The 17,248-nt window shown below is 45.1% G+C and overlaps 1 protein-coding gene across 4 annotated transcripts in view; it reads right to left on the bottom strand.

The window, feature by feature from the left end:
• Nucleotides 1-17,248, bottom strand: part of SV2B (synaptic vesicle glycoprotein 2B) — a 180,951-nt gene that overhangs the window by 24,657 nt on the left and 139,046 nt on the right. For all 4 annotated transcript variants that reach the window (XM_059371624.1, XM_059371625.1, XM_059371623.1 and 1 more), the window contains exons 5-9: nt 12,601-12,734; nt 11,225-11,314; nt 4,105-4,215; nt 3,208-3,296; nt 395-559 (exon numbers count right to left, since the gene is read on the bottom strand). In XM_059371624.1, the coding sequence (XP_059227607.1) occupies nt 395-559; nt 3,208-3,296; nt 4,105-4,215; nt 11,225-11,314; nt 12,601-12,734 (589 nt within the window). The remainder of the gene's footprint in view (nt 1-394; nt 560-3,207; nt 3,297-4,104; nt 4,216-11,224; nt 11,315-12,600; nt 12,735-17,248) is intronic.

Genomic DNA, 17,248 nt, shown 5'->3' with positions numbered 1-17,248 from the left:
TTCTAGAGAAGCTTCCTAAGATCACAGAAAAAGCTCAAAAACCAGGTAGTAGATTGGTATGGGGTTCTTGACCCTCTGGGCCCTCTTTCTAGGCAGGCAGCAGTAGGAGGCCACAGTCCTGTGCACATCTCCATGAAAGGTGTGAGGCCTCAGGAAAATTGGTTTGATTGCCTCTCCTCAGTCAAATGTCTCTATCCTTGGATGAATAAGTTCTAGTCAGATGACTAAGGATGCCTGGAGGCCACTAGGCCTCATTGTGTCTCTGAGGTACTCCAAGAACCTTGGAGATCATTCACCTGCCATATTGAATTCTCTTTCTAGTAGCTTCTCTCCCAAGAGCAATCCTCACAGACCACCATCTCGATCTGGGGAAAGCTCATGGTCTCTCACTTACTTGTCATTCACAAGTTTCCCACGTTGGTGAATCTGATTCTCCATCGTGAAGTTGATGGAGGCACCATACACGTGCTCACCAAGAAACACCTTCATTTTGGACTTGTAGGCTTCATCTTGAAAATACCGGATCATATCAGGGAACCAAACTGTCAGTCCGTAGTAGCTGTAAAAAGAAGACAGAATATTCAAGCCGCGATAGGCAATTCTTTCGTGATCAGAGTCTGCATCCCTAACGTGACGTAAATCAAGCTCATTTAAAATGTACGAATACGGTTCTTTATTAGAAATTAAGACAATTACTATGTGCCATCCTATCACTCCTCATATGAACAGATCTAAGGGACAAAATCATGACCATCTCCATAGACTCTGAAAAGGAATTTGATTTAAAAAAAAATCCATTCCTGATTTAAAAAGAAAAAAACCCAATAGATTAGGAATTGGTGGGCACGTCCCTAACATGTAAGAAAATACAGACCTCACTTCATGTGGAGAGTAGGGGCATCTTCACTCATGTCAGGGACAAGACCCAGACATGTATTATCAAGACTACTCTTTACCACCACATCGTAGGGCTTAATTAACTCAGACTGGAGAAAGAGATACAAAATTGCAAGGATACAAAATTGCAAAGCAAGAAGCAAAACTACATCCACCTGTAGATGATCTGACTTTATACCTGCCGAACTCAGGATCATCAACTCAAAAAACTGACCACGGGGGCGCCTGGTGGCTCAGTGGGTTAAAGCGTCTGCTTTCGGCTCGGGTCATGAGATCGAGCCCCGTGTCAGGCTCTCTGCTCAGCAGGGAGCCTGCTTCCCTTCGTCTCTCTCTTCCTGCCTCTCTGCATACTTGTGATCCCTCTCTCTGTCAAATAAATAAATAAAATCTTTAAAAAGAAAAAACCTGGCCACTAAACATTTAAAAAAGATGCTCTGTAACAAATAGCATGGAGGACAAGGGGAGATGGAGAGGAGAAGGGAGTTGAGGGAAATTGGAAGGGGAGGTGAACCATGAGAGACTATGGACTCTGAAAAACAATCTGAGGGGTTCGAAGGGGTGGGGGTGGGAGGTTGGGGGAACCAGGTGGTGGGTATTAGAGAGGGCATGGATTGCATGGAGCACTGGGTGTGGTGCAAAAACAATGAATACTGTTACGCTGAAAATAAATGAATAAATAAATAAATGACTGAGGGAAAAAAATTTAAAAATAAAAAAATTAAAAAGATGCTCCGTCTCACTCATTATAGGAAAAATGCAAATTAAAGCCACACCATTATCATTCTGAACTACTCAGTTGTGGGTGAACAGATGCTCTCATACACTGCAGGAAAAATTGTACAATACCACATGGAGGAGAGGGTATTGTCAAAAAAAAAAAAAATCACTGTTGGATTTACCCCCTTTGACTCCATAATCTCATTTCTAGAAACCTATTCCATCGATGAGCCCCCTCAAGTACAAAGTTGCTTACAAACACAATTATTCATTGTTCAAAATGTATTGTTGAAAATAGAACTCTGAGGACTTCCCAAGAGTCTAGCAATAAGGCTCTGTTTGAAGACAGTGTGGTGCTACACTACGGAAAGCAATGTACATGTATTTCTCGGTTGTTTCAACATTTAAAATGCATTATCTTGTCAACAAAAGTAAATCAGCTATAAGTAAGTATGAATAAGACATATTTTAGAACTCTCAGTGAATTGAATCCTCATGTCCACTATCTTTGGCTTCTGAAATGTTCCCTCCTCACTTTGAATAAGTGGGGGGGGGGGGTCTCTAGCTTCCTCTTCACTTTACCCATTTGGGTTGCCATGAATAGGTACTGAGAAACAGTACCTATTCATGGGCAGGAGGTCCATGTCTCCCCATGTTCCTCCATGAGTCAAAGAGGTCATTAGACCCCATTTTGTTTCCTTTGGGCACAGGTGTTGGTGAACCAAGCAAGTTCACAGATGAAAGTTTTAAATCTCATTGACAGTTCCTCATTGATAGTAGCAATTAATTGAGTACTTACTTAGTGCCAGAAATTAATGCAAGCGTTTCCTTTATACAGTAGTCTCATAACGCTTTCAGTGGCTTAAGTGGCATAAAGAGGGTCATGATATTTGGAGGTGCATGAAATGACTCTTCTACCACTTAAGAAAAGAGCCAGCTAATCACCATTCCCATCACACTCTATCTTCATTATCGTAAGGCATAGTGCCACAGAGTCTCACTGTTTTATCCCATAGCCACAATGCCACTGACAGCTGCCCTCTCAGTATTGGTTCTCTACTCATTCCTTGGAAACTAGATTTTGTTTGGGTATCAACTCTCAGGAAAGCTAACAATATCTTTAGCCCACACACAAACCCTGATTAGTCTGCAATCACTGGGAAGCCCATCTCCTTCACCAGGTAATTTGGCACTAGGGGTAATAGAGAGAAAGGCTGCAGGGTTTGTGCAGGGGGCCGGGGAGCTCCTGAGAAAGTCTTCCTTGCTGCTACAAGAAGCAGCTCAGAGAGAGGCAGCCTCTTCCTCCTCGGGACATTTTCCCACATTGACAGGATGCCAAGAAGTGCACAGGGATCTAGGAGCCACCAGGAGATGGAGCCTGGGGCTGAAACCCCTCGTAAAGATTGCCTTTCTATGGGATTCTTATTACAAAGGACAAAAAGCCTCTTTGTTGTAGAAGCCATGAGAGTGGGCTGTCTTTTACTTGCAGCCAAAAGATTCTAGATTCTAAGAGTTAGAACTAATTGTAATCTTTGCTTTACAAAGGAGGTGCTGGAGGCTTAGGGAAGTTAAAGAGTTTATGATAGAATTTACCTTAAAGCCATGGTGAACCAGACCACAGCCAGAATCAGCGTGTTCATCCTGTAGGGCCCCATCACACAGTAGAGGGCATTATCCCAGACCTGTAACCCACACATAGAAGGGTTATTAAATCAAGAGCCTTGTGACTTGAAAGAGCTCATTTCTAGGCTTTTCTGATAAATTTTCTAGGATCCCAAGAGAGAATGGACAACATGATCTCTCAGAGAAAGCCAATCTGTTCAAATAACAAAGCCTCTTCTCTTCTTACTGCTTGGCCTCTGCCTCTAACATGACAGTCCTGGAGCATCTTCCCTGGGAACACAATCATACATCATCAAAAGCACAATGAGTTGGGATTTCAAGACACTGGGTAACCTTGAGTAGTGAGCTCTGCTCCTCGCCCATGGGAATGGGTGATATTCTCAACACTTAATAACCATTCAACCATTCATCGGCTGCCTCGGTGCTTTGACAGCTGAGTTGGCTACAGGAGGCCCTTCTCCAGAGAAATGGCCTTGCCCTTCCTGGAGACTTTCTCAAAAGCCACCAACACACCCCAAAGGGCCATCTCCTTCACTCATTCCTTTCTTCCTACAGATTACGTAGAGAGAAGGGTGTTTACTAACAGTAGACATTTCACCAGTGTTCAAAATCTCTGCCTTGGGAAGGAAGAGCAAAGAAAAGAAACTAAGATTTAGGTAAGTCATGGTGACATTGGCTCAAACAACATGGTAGGTGATGAGCAGGCCCAACTGTGTCCCAAACGTTCCATCCAGGGCACTTCCTTCCCCATCACGCCGCCTTGGGTTGATGGGGGCGGGGGGTGTTCATGGTCTTTATCCTTCATCCACTGAAGTTACAGGGTTCCAGATGTCCTCCCTCTCATCCCCGACATGCTCCCAATCATACCTGCTTGAAAGTGGTGCTGAGCCTGACCAGCCAGCGCTGGTACCAAGTTCCTGTTGAACTTTGGATCTCAATGAATTCATCCATTTGCTTGGGAGTTTTGATATGGGAAACCTGCAAAGCAAAGATGGTCTAGAGAATCGTAACCCTACTCTGTATCAGGCTTTTCAATGTTTAATTAATGTAACTAATTTTATGGCACATATCAAAGGCTACAGGAGACTTGGACGATCCTCTAGTTCTGTGATTCTTAACCAAAGATGTACATGGCCTCTCTTAAAGACTCTTCCTCAGGGAGATATATCCCCCTGTAGACAAGATGAATCCATCTTTTGACTAGTTGATGCTTTTGAGGAATTTATATTCATCAGTGATAATATGCTGAATTACCATGTATATCTGATTTGCCCACAGCAGAGCTGAGCTCACCTTAAAATTCACAAGTCTGTCCTTAATAGGTATTAACAATTAACATCACAGAAGTCTAGAACCCATGCAAGCAATGGTGTGTGTGTTTTAGGGGAGGAGGTTGCTACTTAAGATTTTTTTTTTCTAAAGATTTATATATTTTAGAGAGAGAGTGAGGGAGAAAGAGCATGCACACCAGCAGGGAGGGGGCAGAGAGAGAATCCTCACGCAGACTCCCCGCTGAGCACGGAGCTTGAAGCAGGGCTCCATCCCAGGACCCTGAGATTGTGACCTGAGTTGAAATCAAGAGTCAGCCACTTCACCACTGAGCTACCCAGGTGCCCTGCTACTTAAGATGTTTTAAAAGCACACCAGAGTAGGAGAAGTCATGTCCTCCTTGCTATCTCTGGCTTTTCTGATGGAAATCAAAGAAATGGGGAGTGGGAATAGGGCTATACAACTCGGCTCCCCCACTGAAGGGCCCCAGAAAGCATTGACTTGTCCAGTGTCGGCAGATAGCCCCAATTTTCAATCCTAACTCACCCAGACAGTGATTGTCAAGTTACCTAGTGTTTAAAGCAACCACTGGATTTTGTAACTAACCATCATGTTAAGGAGATGGTTAGCCAAGTTAGCAAGGTCCATGCTTGCAGACTTATTCAGAGGAAAATGGGGGAGCACACTCAAAAAAAAAAAAATCAGAATTGCCATCACCCCTTCCAATGAACTATTGTCTAGGGAAAAAAATTTTAGTTCTACAAGCATCTCCATTGCTTTCTTCTGCCATCTGAGAAGGAAGGAAGGGGAGGAAACAGAGAGAGACACACAGATAAGGCTGGCAATGCGCCAGGGAAAAAACAGCCCTTGGGTGTGGACAACAGACTCTAACTCTGAGCATGAGGTCTAGGGTGGCATGGCTGTGCTCTTCTAAACCCTAAAAACAGTAATTCTTAAAGTCTGGGGAGGGCTGGGTGCCCCCTTTGAGAGTCTGATAAAAGCATCCATGGTCTTCCTGAAACTAGGAGGTACGAGAGCATCCTGAGAGCCTCCTCGGTGCGCCCTACCCTCCTCTGCAGGTGTGCCTCCTCCTCAAATCGCTCTGCCTGGGCTCTGACAAGGACGCAGGGGAGTGAACACACCCAGGGTCTGCAACAGAACTCTTGGTTGGAGCTGGCCTTCCTGCCGTCAAACACCCCCAGGGAGCCCAGGAGCCCTCATTGCGGTCAAAAGAGGCCACCGGGCAAGGATGACATCAAATCAGGAAGCATGTCAAAAATCATATTCAAAAGCATTACGATATCTGCTCAAGTGCAATGTTTTTCCTTCTGGCACTCCTGGGGGGCGGGGGGGAAACCCCGTTCTATTCCCTAGGGATTTGGGAGTGGGTGAATGGACAGCCTCAAGCAAAATTACTCTAAATTACAATTAATTAAGATACTGTTTTTGTTGGCGTCTATATCAAAATATGGCCAGTGTTCACGACAGGCCTGCAGAACGTTTACTGGGGACACCTGCCAGGTGGCAGATCAGAAGCCTGTGAGGCGGCCAGCCAATCGGATGGCTGAAACCTAGGGCTTCGGAGGGGACGAAGACGTTTGCCCCGCTCCTCTAAGCATCTCAGGCTGCGTCTGAAAATTGAACTGACAAACACAGATCAACAGGAGAGAAGCCTACACATTTTATCGGATTTTAACACAGACAAGGGAGGCTTCCAAAGTGAATGAAAGCCTGAAGATGTGACCAGAGCAGAAAACTCTTATACCTTTGAGGCCATGAAACAATGAGTTTGTGAGGAATTAACATGACACAGGGATGTGGGCTTAGGGTAGTAAATGGTGAAGAAGTAACTAGGAAGAAAGAATTGATGTAACAAGGTTTGCTGCTGCCTTCTTGACCCTCCCCCGATCTCTGGTGATAAGAGTGTCTTCTTTCCTCCTGGTACAGGGGCAGTCACTTCACACAGGAGATCTATGACCTAAGAAGGGTCCGTGGGAAAGGTCAGAGTGATCTCCCCACTTCTGGCACTTTCCCAAACTCCTTCGCTTAAGATATTCAGTATGCCAAGGTGCCAGTACTTCAGGGTAGGGGTCCTGAACCCCAGCGGCATGAAGGTCAAGGTGAGGACCCTAGCCTTTGTGGATCTCCAGGTACAATCAAAAGTGCATTATTTGAGGCTCCTGGGTGGCTCAGTGGGTTAAGCCTTTGCCTTTGGCTCAGGTCATGATCTCAGGGTCCTGGGATTGAGCCCCGAATCGGGCTCTCTGCTCAGCAGGGAGCCTGCTTCCCCCACCCCCTCTGTCTGCCTCTCTGCCTACTTGTGACTTCTGTCAAATAAATAATTAAAATCTTAAAAAAAGAAATGCATGATTTGCTGTGGGGAGCACTCTGGAGCCAAGCAGTTAACCCCGTCAGGAAGGAGTTCACTCCTGATTGCTTCTGCTCTCTAACCTGTCAACATTTTCCGGTTGTTTCTTTCTTTTCTTGCCCTTGGCCCAACCAGTCAATCACTTCTACCCAATTAATATGATCGCCAAGTCAGCAGGGAATGCCGAAGCCACAACTGTTCTGATTCTCCTTCGCATGAGATGAAAACTACTAAAAGCAGAGGTGAGGACGCACGGCTAGCCTGCAGGGTGGGTAAGAGAGAGTGCCCACCCACGGTTCACATTCCAGCTCTGGGATCTGGAATCTCTGACTTCCTGGGGATGCGTGGCCATCCCGGAGGGGAGGGGCTCTCGTGCTCAAGTGAGAGGCTTAGCTTCTGCCTTTGGAAACTGGAGGCTCTATTGATTTCCTTGCCAAGATCTCATTCTTCAAAATCAGGCTGCTTAAGGATAACCCCGTTGTGAGGAGAGAATGTGGGATCACTTCTCTAGAAGGGACTCCCAGTCTGGCAAGCTCACAAGGTTGATTTAGAAATGGTTGTTCCAGAAGCAAGAGTCAGGGAAGCCACTGGGAATGAGATGCTGCACAGGCCACCAGGGTAAGCCGAAGACCAGAAAGGGGTTAGTCTCCTGGGCAGGCCGGGACAGGCATACAAATGAGGGGTCGAGCCGTCACCCATCAGGACTCTCTCAGCAGAGCTATGGGTTTGCTTGGAATAAATACACTAACAGACCGCTTGACGGGTCAGGGGATGCCGGGGAGAACCAGTGTGTGAGCCTTGCATGAGCCAAGGAGAATTTGCCATATTCCAGAGGGAGAACAGGGAAAGAGAGGCAGGCGAAAAAGGAGGAGGAAAAGCTCATAAGAGGGAGGATGGGGCAGGGAGGAAGTTTCTCGAATTATCGTGGAGTCTATTAAACTGGCAACTACTTGATATGAGTGAGGTGTGTCTACGTTTCTGTGTATCTGTGCACATGTGTATACCTGTATACATGCGTCTGTCTGTATATATGATATGTGTGTATATGTGTGTTTATGTGTCTTTCTGTCTATATGTATGATGTGTGTATCTGTATGTGTGTTTATGTCTCTGTGTCTGCATGATGTGTGTGTGTCTGGGTGTCTATGTGTATGATGTGTGTGTCTGTGTGCATATGTGTGTATTTATATCTCTGCATGTCTGTGCACATGTGAATGTCTGTATACATGTGTCTGTGTCTGTGTGATGTATGTGTCTATGTGTCAGTGCACACGTGTATGTCTGTATACATATGTCTGTATGTCTGTGTGATGTGTGTGTCTGTGTGTGTGCATTTATGTCTCTATGCGTCTGTATGATATGTGTCTGTGTGTGCATGTGTAGGTCTGTATACATGTGTCTTTTTGTATCTGTGTGTGTATGATATGTGTATGTGTCTGTATGATGTGTGTGTCTGTGTACATGTGTATATCTGTATACATGTGTCTGTATGTGTGTGTCTGCGTGTCTGTGTGTGTTTATGGCTCTATGTGTCTGTATGATGCATGTGTGTACATGTGTAGCTCTGTGTACATGTGTCTGTGTATCTGTATGTATGTGTTTGTATGTTTGAGTTTGCCTCCTTGTGTCTGTATCATATGTGTGTGTATATGCATGTGTTCATGTTTCTCTGTCTGTGTGCATGTGTACGTCCATATACATGTGTCTGTGTGCCAGTATGGTGTGTGTGTCTGTGTGTCTTTGCACATGTGTATGTCTGTCTACCTGTTTCTGTGTATGTCTGTATGTGTGTGTGTCTATACACATGTATATGTCTGTATATGTGTGTCTGTGTTTGTATGTATGTTTATGTCTCTATGTGTCTATATGATATGTGTGCATCTATGCGCACGTGTATGTCCCTATACATGTGTATGTGTGTGTGATGTGTGTTTGTGCGTGTGATGTGTGTGTCTGTGTACATGCATGTATCTGTATACATGTGTCTGTGTGTGTCTGTGAGTGTGTGTGTATGCATCTTTGTGTCTGTGTGTATGTTTCACACCACGTTGATGTGACACACAATCCAATCCAGCTGATGTGAATTCAGAGGCTTGAGGCAGAGACAGAAGACCACGCAGACATCTCTCAGGAAGAAGCAGGAGCTTGGAGAGCAGTCTGACGGGACGGTGGGTGGGGCAGGACTGAGCCAAGTGCAGCCAGGTCCTGGGCGGGGGAGCCCCGCTAACATCTGGTGTCCACACCTGCAGTCCAGCTGCAGCCTTATAATCCACCACAGACAGCAGTGGGGAGAGGGGACTGGGGAGAACCATCTACATCCTTAATTAACATCTTTCATCACAACTATTTCTGTTGGTTATGCTTCTCAATAAATGTTTGTGATAAAAGCACTGGTCCCATATTTTAGATATTTTTAGGAGCATGGAATTGAGGGAAGTAGGCCATTGAACAGCAACAAAATTTATTTGCTTGAGTTAATTTAAGAAAAAATATGTCATGTAATTTTAAAGAAGATTTTATGTATTTATTTGACACAGAGAGAGAGCGAGCACAAGCAGAGGGAGCAGCAGAGGGAGGGAGAGGCTGACTCTCCACCTAGCAGGAAGCCCGATGTGGGTCTCAACCCCAGGACCCTCAGATTATAACCTGAGCCAAAGGCAGATGCTTCACTGACTGAGCCACCCAGGCATCCTGTGTCATAATGTTTTTGAATGATAGTTAACATCTATGCAGCCCCTGGTTCAAGGCAGATAACTGAATCCTTACCAGAACCATACTTGTAGATATTATTATCCTTCTGTTCCCAATAGAAAAACTGAGGCAAAGGGAGTACCTGCCTAAGGCCACACCACTAGAAAGTATCAAAACTGGGATTTAGGGGCACCTGGGTGGCTCAGTGGGTTAAGCCGCTGCCTTCGGCTCAGGTCATGATCTCAGGGTCCTGGGATCGAACCCCACATCGGGCTCTCTGCTCAGAGGGGAGCCTGCTTCCTCCTCTCTCTCTGCCTGCCTCTCTGCCTGCTTGTGATCTCTGTCAAATAAATAAATAAAATCTTAAAAAAAAAAAAAAAACACAACTCAGGGGAAAAAAAAAAAAACAAAAAACTGGGATTTAGGCCCAGACTGTCGGGCTCCAGGATGCAGATGCTTAGCTATGTGGTCCTGCCACGTGGTCCTGCCTGAGAACCAGGGCTTCTAAGCAGCAGTGAACAAGGAGGAGTATGCTGTCCAGAGTCAATGGCAGAGGCCAAAGCTGCAAAAGCAGTGAATCAGAGTAAGAGTCAAGGTTAACTCAGGAGGGCTTCCTAGTGGAAATGGATTTGAAGTCAGCCTGAAGGAAAGTTATCCAAAACAGGCACGCACCGGGGCAGGCATTCCTCCCTGGCGATAGAGCGTGGTCGGGGAGCACAGATCCTAATACCTAATAGGGCATCTTCATGGAAATCACTGCTCACTAGTTTTTCACTATTTAAACTAGGAAGAAACAAAATGCTGGAGGAGAAAAATGGCTATCCTGTTGCCTGTGGCACAGTAGACGGGCACAACCTTATTGAGATGTAATCATGTAATCTGGCAATATAACTCAAAAGCTATAAAAATAATAGTGCTTTTCAGCCACTCATTTTATTTCTAGGAATCTAACTTGGAAAACATATCGAGAACATGAAGGAAAAGGAACTATGTGTGTGAAAATGTTCACTGTGACAATATTTACAGGAACAAGGTAATAAGACGGGGTAAAAAAATTTCCAGCGTTCAGGACATATTTAGGAAGACTGTGTTAACATTCCCAACATTAATGTTTGTTAAAAAGATAATTATGAATGCCACGAATGTTAATGAATACTCTTTTTAAAAAGTAGATGGAGTGGTGTCTGGCTGGCTCAGTTGGTTAAGTGAACAGCTCTTGATTTTGGCTCAGGTCAGGATCACAGGGTCGTAGGATCAAGCCCATGTGCTAAGCTTGGAGCCTGCTTAAGATTCTCCCTCTCTCTCCCTCTCCCTCTGCCCCTCCTTCCCTGCCCTATCTATCTAAAGATAGATAGATAGACAGATAGGTGTAAATATATGTACATATCCTTATCCCCATATAAACACAGCTAGTTTTTTCTTTCAGTGTGTGTTTTTTTTTTTTTTTTGAACAATTAGTGCTAACAAGGATATCTATCAACCTGAACAAATAATTAGGACACAATAATAGGAATGTCAGGGGTTTTATTCTCCCTTTGGTAAGTTCTCTTTGTCAAATTAATATAGTATCATAATAATAGAATAAAATTCATTTTTTAGCAAGCCAGAAGAGTAAAGAGGAGAGACCCCCTCCTGTTGGCATGGGTGCCACACACTCACCGTGAACACCTTCTCGGGGGTCCCTTTTGCCCTCATGTTGGTGTCATGGACACGCTTGAGAATCATCCAGGCTTCATCATGTTTGCCCATCTGGTAAAGGCAAGGAAAGAGGCATAAGAAATCCTTTACTGATGAGGGGTGGAAACCCTACGGGGGGCATCCAACCCTAAGTGTGAGGTGATCAGACTTGGACACACTGCCACCCAGGGGTTGGGAAGGATTGGGACAAGTCTCTGTCCCCAGCCCATCTTGGGAGGATACTAAGGTAATGCCTCTGAGGTGTCTACACAGTATTCCCATTCCACAGTACAACACGCCTCGTTGTAAGGTCGAGTCACTGCTGGGTGGCATCCACGTTCCTCCCTGACCAGAGAAAGCAAAGAAGCAACCTGTTATGGATTGTGTCCCCACAGCCCCAGAGACCTCGGAATAGGACCCTGTTTAGAAGCAGGGTTGCCACAGAGGTCATTAAGATGAGGTCATCCCAGAGTGGGGTGGGCCTCTAATCTAGTTCGACTGGTGTCCTTCTAAGAAGGCAGCATGTGAATAGAGAGACGTGTCAGACCAGTGCATGAGATGACGCAGACAGGAAGCCAAGTGAGCCCCAACAAAGCACTGGAAGCTGGAAGAGGCAAGGGAGGACTCCCCTACAGACTTCCAAGGGAACGCAGTCCTGCGGACACCCTGATTTTGGACCTCCAGCCTCCAGAACTATGATGCAATTTCTGTTCCTTGAAGCCACTCTGTTGGTGACAAAATCCTTTGTCTCAGCAGCCCGAGAAAACTCACACAGCCCAAAGGGTAAATTTGTGAGAGATCCCCGGCTAAAGAAAAACTCCCTGCGGTGTCTGTTCCTGACAACGGGACACAAGGGAATTTGACAAGGACGATCACTCTGTAGAAAGATCTAGAAGGAGACATACGAGTGGACTTGGAATTGGAGGTGTAGGAGCCTTTGAGTCCTATGGCTCCTCTGCAAGCCCTGCCTGGTCTGATCCCTGCAAACACAAGCAGCCCCCCAAGTTGGAAGGACTCTTCTCTCAAGATACCAGGAGCAGCTTTCCAGTGGGGAGGGGTCCAGGATAGTCAAGAGTCCTGATGGGCTTGGGGACGACGCGCATTTTCCCAACTTGAGAAAACATCCCACAGCTTTGAAGATCTTCTGGAGAGAGAGGGTGCTGGAAGCAGCCTCAGGAGGCCCCTTCCGCCTCTGACAGTCTGTGAATTCAGGCCGTGCAGCCATCACAGATGGCACTAAAGCCAGAAGTAACGATGGTCCAGGCAGGCTGACATGGGGGTGGTGTGCAACATGCAAGCTGGAGTGGGGGGCAGCCAATGGGTCTCACACAGGGTGGGGTTGGGGGTTACGGACTCACCTCCAGCAGGAACCTCGGGCTCTCTGGCATGAACTTCAGAGCCACCAGGGACACGGTGCAGGGCAGCGCACAGACGATGACAAACACTCTCCAGCTGTGGTAGTGGTAATTGGTACCCATGCTGAAGCCCCAACCTATGGAGAACAGTCAGAGGATTTCTGACATGACCTTATAGTGACCTTAAAGCGCCAGCTCTCAAAGGAGGGCACAAGACCTCACCCATGGAGCAGGTTAAAATGCAAACCTCTGACTGTTCCCAAAGCTTCTGAGGCAGACGTCTGGAACAGGCATGAGAATGTGCATCTCAACAACCCCCCAGGGCTGGCCAGGCCTGACATGTATAGGGCCTTGGGCGGCATCCCCTATTTCTCTATAGCCACTGAAACTCAAGCTAAAAAACTGTTAATAACGAATGTTCTATCCCCTTGCCTTGACAAATAAGGATCTGGAAGGCCAGGTAGTGACTTATCCTTTGAGACTCCCTTCATTTCTTCTCCTGGCCCCTTCCACCGAGTGAAGGGCCTCGTGCTCATACATGTGAACCCATCACACTCCGCCACAGTGAGAATAGGTGTCCTGGTCCCGATTCCTAGATTTTAGCGGAATTCTTGGGTTCTGAGTACCCAGAGCATGATTTGGATGGAAAGGAACCCTGAGGTGATCGTACCTCACAGACCTCTTGCTTTTCGGGAAGGAAAAACCAGATCAGGGCCTTAGGACCGTGGGGTTCCCTCTTCCCACGTCAAAGGGCAATACCAGCTCCAGGTGATTCTAATGCCAAGGGTTCGAGACCACACTCTGAAAAGCGCTATCAGTCATAATATAGGCATATCTCAATTTATTGTGCTTTTCAGATTTTGCAGTTTTTACAAATTGAAGGTTTGTGGTACCCCTGGGTCAAGCAAGTCCACTGATGTCATTTTCCCATCAGCGTTTGCTTACTTTGTGCCTCTTTGTTACATTTTGGCAATTTTCAAAATATTTCAGACTTTTGCATTATGGCATTTGTTATGGTGATCTGTGATCAGTGATTACTACTTGCCAAAGGCTCAGATGATGGTTAGCATTTTTTAGCAGTAAAGTATTTTTTAAATTAAGGTATGTACGTTTTTTTTTAGATGTAATGTTACTGCACACTTACTAGACTCCAGTTTGGTATAAACATAACTTTTAGATGCACTGGGAAAACAAATCATTCATCTGATAGTTGTTTTATTGCAGTAGTCTGAAGCCAAACCCATCATACCTCCAAGGTATGCCTATATTAATTTTTTTTTAATTTTAAAAAGACAGGGCTTCTATATTCAAATGAATTCTATCATCATGGAAATGAAGATGGGATTAGCTCCTAATTAGCACTCATCATTGAAAGCTTTTTTTTTTTTTTTTTTTAAGATTTTATTTATTTGAGGGCGCCTGGGTGGCTCAGTGGGTTAAGCCGCTGCCTTCGGCTCAGGTCGTGATCTCGGGGTCCTGGGATCGAGTCCCGCATCGGGCTCTCTGCTCAGCAGGGAGCCTGCTTCCCTTCCTCTCTCTCTACCTGCCTCTCCGTCTGCTTGTGATTTCTCTCTGTCAAATAAATAAATAAAATCTTTTAAAAAAAATATTTTATTTATTTGAGAGAGACAGAGTGTAAGAGAAAGCAAGCATAAGTGGCAGGGGTCGTGTGCTGGAAAGACAGAGGGAGAGAGAGAGTCAGATTCTCTGCTGAGCAGGGAGCCCAAGGCAGGACTCCATCCCAGGACCCTGGGATTATGACCTGAGTAGAAGGCAGATGCTTTGCTGACTGAGCTACCTAGGCTACCCCTTGAAAGCATTTCTAAAATACATTTTTAGAAATTGCCTCTGGATCTGCAAAACATTATTTCAAATATCCTCATGGGTCACAAATTCCCTCTTTTAAGGAATGGATAGCACCGGAAAGAGCCTCTATTTTCACAATCATGGGGATCAGAGTACAAATCCTGGCTCTCTCACACCATTACTGTGTTGGGGGTTTTCACAGCTATCGACGGCAGATAACACCACCATCACAGATTTGCTAACTGCAAAACCTTCTGACAGCCAATAATAATTCCTCTGTTTTGAGGGTAGATTTGATTTGCTTAGAAACAGCTATATGATATTCAGTGCCAAAGTTGTTGACTAAAATAGATGAGTATCAGCAACAAAATAATTGTTTAAAAAAAAATCCAAGGTTATGGAATGCCTGAGTGGCTCAGTCAGTGAAACATCTGACTCTTGATTTTGCTCAGGTCATGATCTCAGGGTCGTGAGGTCGAGCCCCACATGGGGCTCCATGCTCAGCAGGGAGTCTGTTTGAGATTCTCTCTTCCTCTCCTTTTGCCCCTCCCCTCACTCATACTCTCTCAATCAATCAATCAATCAATCAATAAAAATAAAATCTTTTAAGAATAAATGAAACAACATGGAATCAGGAGGGAGACAAACCATAAGAGACTCTTAATCTCCCAAAACAAACTGAGGGTTGCCAGGGGGAGGGGGGTAGAGAGAGGGGGGTGGGGCTATAGACATTGGGGGAGGATATGTGCTATGGTGAGTGCTGTGAAGTGTGTAAACCTGGCGATTCACAGACCTGTACCCCTGGGGCAAATAATACATTATATGTTAATTTTAAAAATAATAAAATAAAATCTTTTAAAAATAAAGAAATAAATGATCAAATCATCCTGGGTTATACAATGACTTGGTTTTCTCACGCCACTCCATTTTTTTAAGACAAAACTGTATAAATGAATGCATCGATTTCTAAAGTTCGGAGGGTAATCGTTTTTGTGACATGAAAATCTCTATTCCATTTACTATCTGCGAAGCACAATAAAATGGGGTATGTCTAGATGTAAACATATACCATGGGGTCAGCTGGGTGGTGAACAGTGAATGTCTTGAACGCTCAATTCCTCTCTTTGTGTTTCAAGTTCCTCTACTTGCCCTGGATTCTTAGCCCATCGCATTTCAACTTGCTCTACTTGCCAGCTGTTTCTGCTGTATCTCCTAGTCTGTGCAACTCAAGGGCTCACCAGTAAGAATCTCGGGTAGGAAAACGTGGGACTGAAGCCGCCGTGACACATTTGGCCACACGATACACACATCATCCAACTTTCTCAACCAGAATCAAACCTCTTTTTGCACAGCATGCTCTCCCTGGGGTTTGCTGGTTTTCATTTGAGTGAAAAAAAAACCTCTCCTTTCTCCTGACAGCAGCACTAGACAGAGGAAGATAAAACCATAGTACTATTTACACATTTCCCCGCTCATGTCCAAAAGCTACTGAGGAAGAATTAGAAGTCAAGTTGATCAAAACTACATAGCAGTCAAACTCAGGTGGATAATGAGGAAAGGAGAGAAGTAGGTATGTTTATAAAGTATGCTGCCTAAGACAAATTTTTCTTTATGGTAATATGTGTAAATTATCTCAAATACATTATTCCCTCATGCCTCTGTGGTTTTTATGGTGATCTTAATAATCTGCTTTTATTGCATTCATGAGGTAGTCTTTGGGACCTTAAATTAAATAAAATTAAACAGTGCACTGCTTCCAAATATATGGAACAACTATTAATCTGGAGACAGGGATGGCTCTGTTCACTGATCTTTTAGCTTGTCCTACTTTTCTCTGTCAGGATTTCACAAACAGCTGGTGGTGCTGAACACAATAGGCATTAATCTTCCATAATATATCCAATATTTTTCTGGGCTGTGACCATGAGTTCCCAGGAAAACATTCTGACTTTTGCAATTTTCTTTCTCAATGACTCAGTCACCCAAATTCCCGATGCCAAGGCCTCCCATCATTTCATTCCTGCAAAAGCAATTAAATGGGTTGCATAAGCTGTACACAAACACCAGTCTCCTTTCTGTAGTTACCCTGGCTTGTCCCTGCTGAGTGGAGGGGTGTTAGAGCATTAATGTCTTGGGCACATTGAGAAATATTATCAAATGTCTGGCTCAGTCTGGACGAAACATCTGGTCCCGGTAAAATGAGGCTTAAAGTAAATAATCACTCCTGTTAGACTGTGATTCTAGTCTATCATGTTTCTCGGGTGGGTCGTCCCCCCTCCCTGTCCAGCTAGTGCTTGTTTCCACGAAGCCTAATTACCCAAGAGCCTTCACTCTTTAAAAGGGACATAAAAGGGGCGCCTGGGTGGCTCAGTGGGTTAAAGTCTCTGCCTTCGGCTCAGGTCATGATGCCAAGGTCCTGGAATTGAGTCCCGCATCGGGCTCTCCACTTGGCAGGGAGCCTGCTCCCCACCTCTCTCTGCCTGCCTCTCTGCCTGCTTGTGCTCTCTGTATGTCAGATAAATAAACAAATAAACCTTTTTTAAAAAGGGGGGGTACATAAAAGTCACAGATTTCATATGCAAACAGGAGAAACATCCTATCTCTGTGGGGTAAAATATTGAATCACAAGCCCTGATGTCAGCCAGCAGCGACCAGCGACGAGCCACATGGCCCCTCTGCCATGGGCATCCCATTCAGTCTTGGCCAACACCCTTCCAACCTGATTCTTTGTATCGCTTTCTTAGTAACCATACCCCAGACATGGGTGTGTGGTAGTGTGTGCAAAGCAAAGTGAAAAGGTGACGCAGCAGGTAGTGACTATTGTGAGTGGCCCTGTTATAACACC

Source organism: Mustela nigripes, chromosome 13, assembly GCF_022355385.1.
Source record: "Mustela nigripes isolate SB6536 chromosome 13, MUSNIG.SB6536, whole genome shotgun sequence".
NCBI lineage: Eukaryota > Metazoa > Chordata > Mammalia > Carnivora > Mustelidae > Mustela > Mustela nigripes.
Note: the sequence above shows the minus strand (reverse complement) of the source record. Positions and strands in the feature narration are given on the sequence as shown.